Source organism: Scyliorhinus torazame, chromosome 18 (assembly GCF_047496885.1).
Source record: "Scyliorhinus torazame isolate Kashiwa2021f chromosome 18, sScyTor2.1, whole genome shotgun sequence".
In the NCBI taxonomy this organism is placed as follows: Eukaryota; Metazoa; Chordata; class Chondrichthyes; order Carcharhiniformes; family Scyliorhinidae; genus Scyliorhinus; species Scyliorhinus torazame.
Window position 1 is genome coordinate 87,961,974 of NC_092724.1, and position 13,097 is coordinate 87,975,070.

The 13,097-nt window shown below is 44.1% G+C and overlaps 1 protein-coding gene across 1 annotated transcript in view; it reads left to right on the plus strand.

Annotated features, from left to right (window-relative positions):
* Positions 1 to 10,660, plus strand: part of srp68 (signal recognition particle 68) — a 64,512-nt gene extending 53,852 nt beyond the window's left edge. The window contains exons 13-16 of the mRNA XM_072482996.1: positions 715 to 844; positions 3,878 to 3,953; positions 6,261 to 6,313; positions 8,894 to 10,660. Of these exons, the coding sequence (XP_072339097.1) occupies positions 715 to 844; positions 3,878 to 3,953; positions 6,261 to 6,313; positions 8,894 to 9,121 (487 nt within the window). The 3' untranslated portion in view covers positions 9,122 to 10,660. The remainder of the gene's footprint in view (positions 1 to 714; positions 845 to 3,877; positions 3,954 to 6,260; positions 6,314 to 8,893) is intronic.
* Positions 10,661 to 13,097: the final 2,437 nt, after the last annotated feature.

A 13,097-nucleotide genomic window follows, 5' to 3' on the forward strand; every position in this document is an offset into this window, starting at 1 on the left:
CCAGGGTAATGAATGCCTCAATTCCAGCAGTATATGGAGACAGCAGGAAGAGAAACAGCCAGTGGAACTAAGTCTCACCTGAAATTCTGGCCAGTCCAGCCGGCTTGCACTGCGATCATAGGAATCTTAGACCCAGAACCTTCCGGTGTCTGCTTGGCTCAGCTGGTAGTGCAAGTATGCAGGTTGAGAGTTCTAGACCACTCATGGACTAGTACCGTGAAAGTGCTGCATCGTTGTTTGTGCCAACTTTTGGGATGAAGCATTAAACCATGGGCGCATCATGTTGAAGATCCTGTGGTACCATTTCGCAAAAGGGGCAGGAGAATTCTCGTAGTGACCTAGCCAACGTTCATCTCTCAATTAATATTACCAAAACAGCTTATTAACTGGTCATCAATCTGATTGTTGCCTGTGGGATCTTGCTGTGCTCATTGGCTGACCCGTTTGCCTGCACAAGTCACCAGGCTTCAAAATAATTAATTGTGTTGCTTTGAAAGGCATGAAGAGTGCTATATAAATTCATATTCATTTTTTCACTGAAGTGACTGTCCAGATACTGGTGTGTCAGAAACTGAGGCTGTTTGAGATGATCAGAAGCCATTGAATTTGTGGTTTGTCCCTGACTGTTTGCATACTCTAGTACTTCAGAGCTGTACAGTGTGTTGTGGAAAAGGGGTTGTGTTTGCATTGGTCTTAGTGTCCTCTCTTTTCCAGGTGCTTTTTCATTGCTCAGTCCTATGTACTTGTAAAAAAGTGGAGTGAAGCTCTGGTCCTGTATGAACGGGTCCTTAAGTACACCTCCGAGGCACAGACACAGACCACAAAATTTACAAATCATTTACAGGTACAGCATTTTAAATGCCACATTTTGTCATTTGAAAGTTTCCAGATTATAAACAATGGCAGAAGGACAGTAAATAATTCCATTCTATGGTGCCCTCCTTCCACTGAGTGATTCAACACATCTCCTGAGTGATCAGCTAGCTAAACCACACAAGCAGCTCACACTGTCCCTTGATATTTTCCCTGTCCCTCCGTTTTATTCGCTACACCACATGAATTTTCAAACACAGATCCAATTCCATGCAGGATGTCATCTTTCGGAAAAGGCCACATAACCCGTCAAATCACTACTTCTGTCCTCATTTACTTTTCTGGGACCTGAGACACATATCAGTGTTGCATTTGTCTGCAAAACGATAATGATTATTCTCCAACGGTAACTGGTTGGGAATCACTTTAGTGAATCCTAAGGATATGAAAGTTCTCCCTTGTTCTTACCCATTTGCATTCCTCCTAAACTTGGTCCATCTAGCATCACCCTTAATTGGTTTAATCATTTATTACTTTACACTCTCCTTCAATTGAATAATCCCTTCCTGCTGTCCACTAATTGACAATGCTGTCTAACATCCATTCCAAACAAAACCTTTGGTTAACAGTTTCTAATATTTAGAATTCCTTCTTTTTTTTCTTGTGTTGCACTGTTAAATATATTGAGAGTGAGAAGCAGTAAAGTAAATTCAACGCAGACATCTTATTCAGTGATACAGCCTGAGCAAAACTGAAGTCAATGGCTGAGGGGGTCTCCACTGGTTGGAGTCATACTTCGCACATAGCGGGTTGGTTAGCTCAGTTGGCTGGACAGCTGATCGTGAAGCGGAACAATACCAACATTGACGTTCAAGTTCCGTAATGGCTAAGGTTATTGCCTTCTCAACCTTGCATTTTGCCTAAGGTGTGGTGACCCTCCGGTTAAATCACCACGAGTCAGCTTTATCTCAAAGGGGCGAGCAGCCTATAGTTCTCTGGGACTTTGGTGACTTTCGCTTAGCATAAAGTGGTTGATGGTGGCCAATCACATCAGCTGCAGGACTTCAGTGTTGGAGTTCCTCAGAGTAGTATACTAGACTAGACCCAACCATCTTCAGCTGTTTCATCACTGACCTTACCTCTATCATAAAGTCAGTTCGCTGATGATTACACAATGTTCACTATTCGTGACTCCTCCGACACTGAAGCAGTCCATGTCCATATGCAGTAAGACCTGGAAAACATCAGGCTTGGGTTGATAAGTGCAAGTAACATTCGTGAGGGTGGCACGGTGGCGCAGTGGTTCGCATTGCTGCCTCGCGGCGCTGAGGACCCGGGTTCTATCCCGGCCCCAGTTCACTGTCCGTGTGGAGTTTGTACGTTCTCCCCGTGTCTGCGTGGGTCTCACCCCCACAAGCCCAAAGATGTGCAGGGTAGGTAGATTGTCCACGTTAAAAATTGCCCTTAATTGGGGAAAAAAAGAATTGGGTACATGAGGAAAAAAAATTTTAAGCATTCGTACCACACCAGTGCTAGGGAATGACCATCTCCAACCAAAGAGAACCTGCCCATCGTCCGTGGCATTAGCATCGCTAATCCCCCACTGTAACTCCATTAACCAGTGGCTGAACTGGACTAGCCATACAAAAGTACTGTGGCTACAAGAACAGGTCAGAGGCTATAAATCCTGTGGCAAGTAACTCAACATCAGACTCCCCAAAGCATGTCCATCAACTACAAGGAACAAGTCAGGAGTGTAATAGAATGCTTCCCACTTGCCTGGATGAGTGCAGCTCCAACAACACTCAAGAAGCTTGACCACCATTCAGGACAAAGCATCGCGCTTACTTGGCGCCCCTTCCACAAACATTCACTCCCTCCACCACTAGCACGCAGTGGCAGCAGTCTGTAGCATCTACAAGATGCACTGCAGCAACTCACCAAGGCTCCTTGAACAGTACTTACCACCCAGTGACCTAGGACAAGGGGCAGCAAATGCATGGGAACACCACCACACCTCAAAGCCATGCAATGTTCTGACTTGGAACTATATCACTATCCATTCACTGTCACTGGGTCAAAATTGTGGAGCTCCCTTCCTACCAACACTATAGATGGACACCACGTAGACTGCAGCGGTTCAAGAAGATGGCTCACGATCGTCCCTGTGCAATTAGGACTGGGTAAAAAGATTTAGCCAAGCCAGCGATGTGCACACCCATGAATGAATGAATAAATAAAATAAAAGTTCCAAGAAATTGCTTGGAAGTGCAAAGTGGTGCTCCCCAGATGCCTCCGATTAGGATGGCAGGAGTTCAGTCCCTGCTGGATACTGAGTTCACTGACTTCTACTAGCACACAGCTGTTTGGGGAAGTTTCAGTCTGTCGAGAAGCCTGAGATTGGGAAGAGACAGGTAAATTAACCAGTTTTTTTTTTATTCCTGATGACCATCCAGCGATCACTTGTCGACTGTGTAGGTGTTTGCAGATAGGAACAGACTCCTCTATGATGTCTCCCATGATTGAATAGGTGCCTGAGGTTCACTCAAGTCTTGTACATGAATATTGCCCGTTTAGTCAGAGACAACTAAACAACTTCTCATGTTGGGTTTCGACATGTGATGCACTTTTCTGAACCTGCTGCTTAATTATGTGGCTCTGACCTCGTCAGGAACCAGAACTTTGAATTAGTCTTTTTAATTTCGGACCTAAAGATATTTTCACAGTCATTTCAAAATTTGCTCCAAATTTCTGATTGTGCATTGCTGAATTTTCTGTGCTTCATGTTTCAATGTAATTGTACCAAAATATTTAGCCTTTAAATTTAATATTTGCCTCTGAATTGAGTGATACCAGATGAAAGAGCATGTACTGTATATGAGTAAGACGATTGTTAACCCTCTGATCATGCAACTCTATATAAGTATATTTGTATCATTGTGCATAAGTGGTGCATATTGGAATTGGTGTAAAACAGTTCAGAAAATATTCAATAAAACGTCCAGATTTAACTCTGACTGTTGGTACAGAAACATTGGAGTAACAGTGTGCTGCTTCTGTGCAGGATCTCCCTGATGTGAAGGAACTAGCTGCCCGAGTCAATGCTGAGAAATACTCTGTACAGGCAGCTGCCATTCTAGGTGAGTGCACTAACCTGGCTGAATGGCTGTTTGGTCATATAGTTAAAAACAGAAATATTCACATTGGAGAATGAAGATATTCTACTTCTCCTCTACCTCTCTTGATCCCTCCACTTGTCTCTCACTTCTACGTCATCCAGTCTTTCAATTCTATGCCATCCAGTGCTGAATGAATAGAAATTTCATCCAATTGAATACTGGGAAGACCAAACCAATGGTCCTTGGTCCCAGCTCAATTCATTTCCTAGCCACCAATACCATCCCTCCCCCTAGCCATTGTCTGTCGCTGAATCAGACAGCTGTGGTGTCCTTTTGTCCCTGATCTCCGTCACCCAGATTGCCTTTTTCCACCTCCATAACATTCACAGATACCACCCCGGTCTCAGTTCACCTGTTGGTGAAATCGCTCGCTCATGCTCTTGTTCCCTCTAGGCACAAGTATTCCAATTATCTCATCTAAAACTCTGCTGCTGCTAGTCTAATTTTCATCAAGTTCTGTTCATGCATCACATGTGCTCGCTGATCTATATTGACTCCCAGTCCAACAACGCCTCAAATTAAAGATTCTTATTGTTTTTCAACCCCTCCCTATCTCTGTAACCTCTTTTTAGTCCTTAAATCATCTGGGATTTCTGCACTCTTGCACATCCGCAATTTTCTTAGTTTACCATTAGTGGCCATGCGGTCAGTATCTCGGCCCCAAGCTCTGGAATTTCCTCCCTAAAACTCTTCACTTTTCTTCCTCTCTTTCCTCTAACACAGTTCTACAAATTATTTTTCACAAAGTCTTTCATTATCTGCCCTAATATCCCCTTATGTGGCTTAGTGTCAAATTTTGGCTATTGATTGCTTCCTATGAATTACTTTGAGGCATCTTGTTACTTCAGTGGTGCTCTAAAGGAGTAGGTTTTCTCAGTCTGTATGTAATAGAGTGTATTGGGATTATATATGCTGTATATATTGGAGACAGTCATGGAGTTATTTGCTTTGCATTGGCAAGAATGGCATTATTTCCCTTCTCTATATTGTTGGGTAATTATTACTGTATTTTATTACCGTCCGTACCTAAAATGGCATGGCTGGTGAACTACTCCCTGCATATTTTACGGAGTGCATTTGTGAACAAACTTAGTTCATGGAATAAAAGGACACGAATATGAAATTAGCCGAGTGACCGGAAACAATGAAGTTGCATTGGACTCAAAATATTAACTCAGCTTCTCTTTCCATAGATGCTGACAGACTTGCTCAGTTTTTCCTACTCTTTGTTTTAAATTTCAGATCGATTTCCAGCATCTGCAGTATCTTGCTTTATTTTTAAGAGGTTATTTTGAACCTGTATAAAACACTAGTTTGGCCCCAACTGGAGTATTGTGGCCCGAGGATGCAGAAAAGATTCATGAAAGTGGTTCCAGGGATGAGGAACTTCAATTGCCTAGAAAGATTGGGACATTGTGACAGTTTCCCTTGGAGAAGAGAAGGGTGGGAGCAGATTTGGTTAAGGTGTTCAAAATCACGAGGAGTTTGGACAGAGTAGATGGGGAAAATCTGTTCCCCATCTACTGGTGGAACGATTGAGAGCCAGCGGGCGCAGGTTTAAACTAATTAGCAAAAGGGGAAACAAGGTGACGAGTGGTTAGGATCTAGAATGTGCTGCCTGAGAGTTCAATGGGGCAGAGTCAACTGAGGCTTTCAATTGTATCATGGGGCAGCACGGTAGCCTTGTGTATAGCACAATTGCTTCACAGCTCCAGGGTCCCAGGTTCGATTCCGGCTTGGGTCACTGTATGTGCAGAGTCTGCACATCCTCCCTGTGTGTGCGTGGGTTTCCTCCGGGTGCTCTGGTTTCCTCCCACAGTCCAAAGATGTGCAGGTTAGGTGGATTGGCCATGATAAATTGCCCTCAGTGTCCAAAATTGCCCTTAGTGTTGGGTGGGGTTACTGGGTTATGGGGATAGGGGGCGGTGTTGACCTTGGGTAAGGTGCTCGTTCCAAGAGCCAGTGCAGACTCGATGGGCCGAATGGCCTCCTTCTGCACTGTAAATTCTATGATAATCTATGATCATTATGTGAAATGGGAACATTTTCAGGACTGAGGAAAGGACAAGGAGTGGCACAAAGTGAATCACTCCTTCAGCGGGCTAAAGTAGACATGAGGGCCGAATGGTCTCCTGTGCTGTAACCACTCTGATTTACTGGCAATAATAATGGCACTCTGTTTTTATGGGATAGATTACTTTTACTATCCTTCTGCACATTGGAAAACATTGTCACTGCCTAATAGTATTCAATCATTTTTTTTCATAGACACAGAAGACGTCTCTGAGATGGTGTCACAGCTTCAGGTCAAAGACAACGAGGTAAGGAATTCTCAGTCACACATGGCAGCGTTCACTTGAGGAAATTGCTTCCTGCCTTCAAATGTAAGCTGGTTGTTAGAAATAATACTCTGCCATATTTCAATAAAATTAATAATGTCAGAGGATGGCACCAACTTAAGACTGATCAAGTTGCGATGGCTCAGGCAAGCATTCCTGCCAATTTTAAACAACTACTCATAGGATTTCTGTTGAGAGATCTTCAAGATTAAAAGAGCTGGCGAGATTAGTTTTCACTGGTTGGGAGGGAGGCATAGGATTTAAGATAATCATAAGAATTAGAGGGGAATAGTGGGAGGTTGGTGGTTGTGGGGGAGTGAGTGGGAAATGTCTTTGGAGAGAAATGCCTATCATGTGGGATTTTGTGGTTGCAGCAGATTCCATAAATCTTTGAAAGGATGTTTGTTAAAGAACATAGGGATGAACAAGAGAGCAGTTTGCAGTGAAATATATCAGCACTAACTTGAATGATGGAAGAGTCAATCTGTGTGCCATCTAACCTTTATTTAGAGCCATGATGTGGAGATGCCGGCGTTGGACTGGGGCGAGCACAGTAAGAAGTCTTACAACACCAGGTTAAAGTCCAATAGGTTTGTTTTGAGTCACCTGAGGAAGGAGCAGTGCTCCAAAAGCGAGTGATTCAAAACAAACCAGTTGGACTTTAACCTGGTGTTGTAAGACTTCTTACTTTATTTAGAGGTTATTTGAAACGTTCCATCCTTTGGGGACCGAACCTTGTTTTAATCTTGAACAGAAGATTGGCCTGAATTATTATTCTAGCTTTGAGTGTCTCAGTAAGCTGGTTTTATTTTGTGCTTATGTTTGTCACTGGCACGGGTAGCATTGCTGCCTCACAGCACCAGGGAACCCGGTTCAATTCCGGCCTTGGGTGTGTGTGTGGAGTTTGCACATTCTCCCCGTGTGTGTGGGATTCCTCTCACAGTCCACAGATGTGCAGGTTAGATGGGTTGGCCATGCTAAATTGCCCCTTAGTTTCCAAAGATATGTAGATTAGGTGTGGTTACAGGGATTGGGCAAGGTAGGGTCAGTGTAAACCCTATGGGCCAAGTGGCCTCTTTCTGCACTGTATGGATTCTATGGTCCTCCGTACAATATCTTGCGGCATTCAGGATATGAATGTTGCATTTTTAGAGGAGGGTAAATCCAATCCAGGAGATATAAAACTCACCTGGATAGTTTGAATGGGCTAAAGCGCAATAAGGTTTGATACTTTTAAATGGGATCTTGAACACCAAACTAATCAAACTGCATGCATACCAAGGTCCCTCTGATTATTGGTGCTTCCCAGGGTCCTGCCATTTATCATGTATTCCCTTGCCTTGTTCTGCCCAAGTGCATCACCTCACACTTATCCGGATTGAATTCCATTTGCCACCGATAAGCCCATATGACCAGCCGGTCCATATCCTCCTGTAATCGAAGGCTCCTTACTATTTACCACAATCATCCACAAACATATTGATCAACCCTCCTACATTGAAGTCAAAATCATTTAAATGAACCACAAACAGCAAGGGCCCAACACTGATTCCTACAGGACACCACTGCACATAGGCGTCCAGTCAGAAAAATACCCCTCGACCATCACCCTCTGCTTCCTGCCACTCAGCCAATTCTGGATCCAATTTGCCAAATTTCCTTGGCTATCAGTCTCCCATGTGGGACCTTATCAAAGGCCTTGCTGAAGTTGAGAGCATGCCTTTCACTTCTTCCTGCACTCCTATATTCTTGCTGACGTTCATCAATCACATTCATTGGAATCAAGCAGCGTGCGGGAGGTGGGGCACGTTTGGCCAAATGTGTGACTGCCAGCTCTTTGGGAAAAAAACTATTCGATTACTCTTCTCCCCCACACACCAATTCTTTCCCTAGTGTCCTGCAATTGTTTCCTTCTGAGGAGTTTATTAATTCCCTTTTTGATAATATTGAATCTGCTTTGGCCACCGTCAGAAGCACTACAATCCAGATCATAATTTGAGGTACAAAAAGCTTCTCACTCTCCCAGGTTCTTCTGTCAGCGATGTTGCACACTGCTGTAATGTGGTTTATTACACCGTTGAGAGGGTGAAATCTGGTGTGTGGAGCCATGCAGACCACAACTAGTGGTCAGTGATGATGACATTTGTGACGACTTGTCATTGCCTTCACTGTCCCTGAACAAGACATGGGCAATAAAGTATAAGCCAACACCCAACTCGCTTCTGTGTGAACAGAACAAGATCAGCGTTGGGCTTTCCCGGTGGTCGAGTTGGTACACAAAAGAGCAGTCACTTGAGTTGTTTCCATTAATGGAAGACTATGAAACTTTACCTCTGTATGTGACACTGCCTTCAAAAAAGGGAGATAAATTGGAGCAATTTTAAGGAATGTTATATGTGATTTTAGATGGCTCCCATTCTAGTAACGTTTGATATGCAATCCACCTACCAGGACCATGATCTCACCACTTGTACATTGTAATGGTACCTCCAGTGTTCACTGTTAAATTGTGTCTTTGTATGTTAGAGCTATGGCTGTAACCTTGTGACTCCTCTTTTGCAGCCTCTCCGGGAGTGTTTGGACGTGTTCCACATCGACCCCTCTCTGGTTACTAAACATGCCAATCTCGTGCGGTTCCCACCAGAATTCCAGCCGATCCCCTGTAAGCCTCTGTTCTTTGACTTGGCTCTGAACCATGCAGCATTCCCAGACTTGGAGGACAAAGTGGAACAGAAAGGGAAAGGAGGCCTCACTGGTTACATCAAAGGTTTCTTTGGCTTCCGTGGCTGAAGTTTGGAGTATCTGGAAGGAATTAAAACAATTTGTCTAATGTAACAGTCCATGTCCTACTCTTGCATTTCTGAAAGGAGTTTAATGCTTCAAATATAATCAGAAACCTTGGGGTGCATAGCAGACTGAACTGAACAGTGACGCCAGCCTTAAGATCCTTACTTATTTCTACAATGATTCTGCTATCCATTCGACCCAGTCCTCCCAATTACAGCACTGACTGGCCCGTGCTTCACATAAACTTACCCGTCAAAGGATAGGCTCAATCTCTAGCAGAAATTACTCGTGAATAGACCCTCAAATGTAAAAAATAAGATTGGTCTTTCAGCCTGCTTTTCCTTGCGAACTATGCCAGTTAGAAGCAATTCTACTTCATATAAACCCAATAATGGGAAATCAATAAAGCAGTGTCGATGATATTTTGCTTCTCTTATGATTCTGGCTGTTGGCAGGAGCATCACAAATTCAAGATGCATTGTTGTAAACTGGTGTAACCTCACCTTTTATGATTTAATTTTTTTAAATGCCACAAAGGTGATTAAGTGGCAAAACATCCAGATAAAAATCCATTCAGGGGAACTGTTTAATATATATTGCAAGGTAAGTCCTTCTTCCTTTGAGTTTAAGCATTCGTTTTTGAGACAGTCGTGTTCTTTATGTTGAGGGTGTAGACCTTTTTGCAAGGACCATGTGGTTAATTTTTGTTTCACAAGCTTATTTGTTAGTCTGTTGCCGACTGCCTGGTTTTGAACCAGCCAAACTGGATTCGGGGGTGATCTCTTGCTAAGTATGAGGGGTGAACACTTTTGTTTAAATAGCCTCATCCCTTTTGGGGTCCTGGGCAGAAGCCAACCATCCTAGTTTCATGTGTTCACAAGCAAGGCCTATGATGAAAGGTCACTGGAGAGCTCCGAAGCAACACATTGTACACCTGCCGCAATTCTTTCGCTAACGTGACACAGCCACACACCAGCCTGCAACCCCCACAAGTGCCTGTCTCCTCTCTCTTGCTGCTGCTGCCTATAGACGGACATTTGCAGAAGTGAAGAGTTTGTTTATAATTCAAATCCACCAGTTCAACACCAGCTGCCTGATTCTTTAAATGGTCCATGATTGCTGCTGGAAAACAGTACAGGAAACAAGTCTGATGCCAGAATCAGTTCATTCTGCTGTGTACTGATACAAAAGCTCACTCTTCTTATCGCCGCTGACTCAACAGTTGAAGATCTTGCCATATATTTAAAGCTAAAAGAGCATGTTGTTCGAAGTCTGTTGTCTTCGTTAAAACCAGTGCAACCTGGAATCATTCCACAGGTAAAGATCTTTTTATTTTTAAGCGTTCTACCAAACTACATTGAGAAGACTCCCACACTCTGAATGAACTGGAATTAAAGTCTCCCAAGATTCAAGTTGATGAAAATTGAACCATCTTTGTTGTATTGTGCCAGGTCTTGGACAGAAGGCTCTTATGATTGGATGAAAATGGAAAGTTTATTTTTTGTTTTAATGGCCCTGAAATAAAGACCATCCTGTAGTGAACATTGTGCTTCAGTCACTGTTCTTGTTAGATGGATTTCCTTCACAGGTATCCACAGGCTCAAAAAAATAGCCAAAACCAATGGATGTATGGCAGAAAATTGGTGAACTGGGCAAAGTTTAAGTTTTGCGCATTTGGGGGCACAGCACACTGGAGCAGTGATTAGCATTGCTGCCTCATGGCGCTGAGGACCCGGGTTCGATCCCAGCCGGGTCGCTGTCCATGTGGAGTTTGCACATTCTCTCCATGTCTGCGTGGGTCTCACCCCCACAACCCAAAAAGATGTGCAGGGTTGGTGAAATGACCACGCTAAATTGCCCCTTAATTGGAAAATAATAATCTTTATTGTCACAAGTAGGCTTACATAGGGCGGCATGGTAGCACAGTGGTTAGAACTATTGCTTCGCACGCCAGGGACCCAGGTTCGATTCCCGACTTGGGTCACTGTCTGTGTGGAGTGTCTGCACGTTCTCCCTGTATCTGCGTGGCTTTCACCCCACAACATAGAACATTACAGCGCAGTACAGGCCCTTCGGCCCTCGATGTTGCACCGACCTGTGAAACCACTCTAAAGCCCATCTACACTATTCCCTTATCGTCCATATGTCTATCCAATGACCATTTGAATACCCTTAGTGTTGGCGAGTCCACTACTGTTGCAGGCAGGGCATTCCACGCCCTTGCTACTCTCAGTAAAGAACCTACCTCTGACATCTGTCCTATAATCTATCACCCCTCAATTTAAAGCTATGTCCCCTCGTGCTAGACATCACCATCCGAGGAAAAATGCTCTCACTGTCCACTCTTAACCTCCCTAATGAAAACAGCCTCAAGTCCCTCAGCCTTTCCTCATAAGATCTTCCCTCCATACCAGGCAACATTCTGGTAAATCTCCTCTGTACCCTTTCCAATGCTTCCACACCCTTCCTATAATGCGGCGGCCAGAATTGCACGCAATACTCCAAATGCGGCCGCACCAGAGTTTTGTACAGCACCTCATGGCTCCGAAACTCAATCCCTCTACCAATAAAAGCTAACACACCGTATGCCTTCTTAACAACCCTCTCAACCCGAGTGGCAACTTTCAGGGATCTATGTACATGGACACCGAGATCTCTCTGCTCATCCACACTGCCAAGAATCTTACCATTAGCCCGGTACTCTGTCTTCCTGTTATTCCTTCCAAAATGAATCACCTCACACTTTTCTGCATTAAACTCCATTTACCACAAGTCCCGAAAGACATGCTGTTAGATGGTGCTGCACATTTTGGGATTGGGGTGAGACCCATACAGACACAGGGATAATGTGCAAACTCCACGCGGACAGTGACCTGGGGCCAGGATCGAACCCGGGTCCTCGAACCACTGTGCGCTCCTGTGATGCACCTTGGAATTTCTTTTAAATTAATTTACAGGATATGAGCGTCGCTGGTTAAGCCAGCATTTATTGCCCATCTATAGTTGCCTTTCAGGTGGTGGTGGTGAGCTGCCTAAGGTGTAGGTTAGGACTGTGCTTTTAGGAAGGGGGTTCCAGGATTTTGACACAGTGAAGGAAGAGCGATATATTTCCACGTCTGGGTGGTGAGTGACTTGGAGGAGAACCTCAGGTGGTCGTGTTCCCATGTATCTGCTACTCTTGTTCTCCTAGGTCAGTGTTCTTCAAACGTTTTTTCCGGGGACCCATTTTTACCGACCTGAGCGACCCACCGTTTTCTCTTACCTTGTTTGCTGCTGATAAAAATGGAGGAAATGGTTTTGGTTCCCTTTGGCCCTCGTACACGCTCCTCCAATGGAACCTGTTGGATGAAGGTGAAGCCTTCCGGTTGGAAAGCATGGAGTCTCCATCTGTCCAAAGTTCTGCATTTTTTACCGTAAAATTTTATTAAATAAACCCCCCCCCCGAACTTGTAATAAAAAATAAAATAAATGAAAAAAATAAAAATTAAATGAATAAAAAAAAAAACTTGTAAAACAAAAAGCTGCGACCATTTAAAAAAATAGCGGTCGCACTGCGCATGCGAGCCCAATCATCTGTGCGCATGCGCATAGTTTTGCGCATGCGCGCCGATGATCGTGCGCAATGCGGCCAAATTTATTTTGCATGTTCGTGGCCATTTTAAAGGCCGCTTGCAGCCGACGTTATTAAAAGCTGGCTGTTGCGTGGGGATTTGCGCTATTCGGCTCCGCGACCCTCCCAACACCCGCCCGCGGATCGCGCCCCCGAGTTTGAAGAACACTGTCCTAGGTGGTAGTTGTCATGGGTTAGGAAGATGCTGCCTAAGGAACCTTGGCAAGTTAATGTTTCACAGCATTAAAGAAGCTATGTAATTGGAAGTCCTTGTACCTGTTCGTTTTGATTGTCTCTACAGACATTTGGAAAATAACAAACCATTCCCTGCAATGACTTGCCATCCAGGGGTAGAAATAACTACATAAC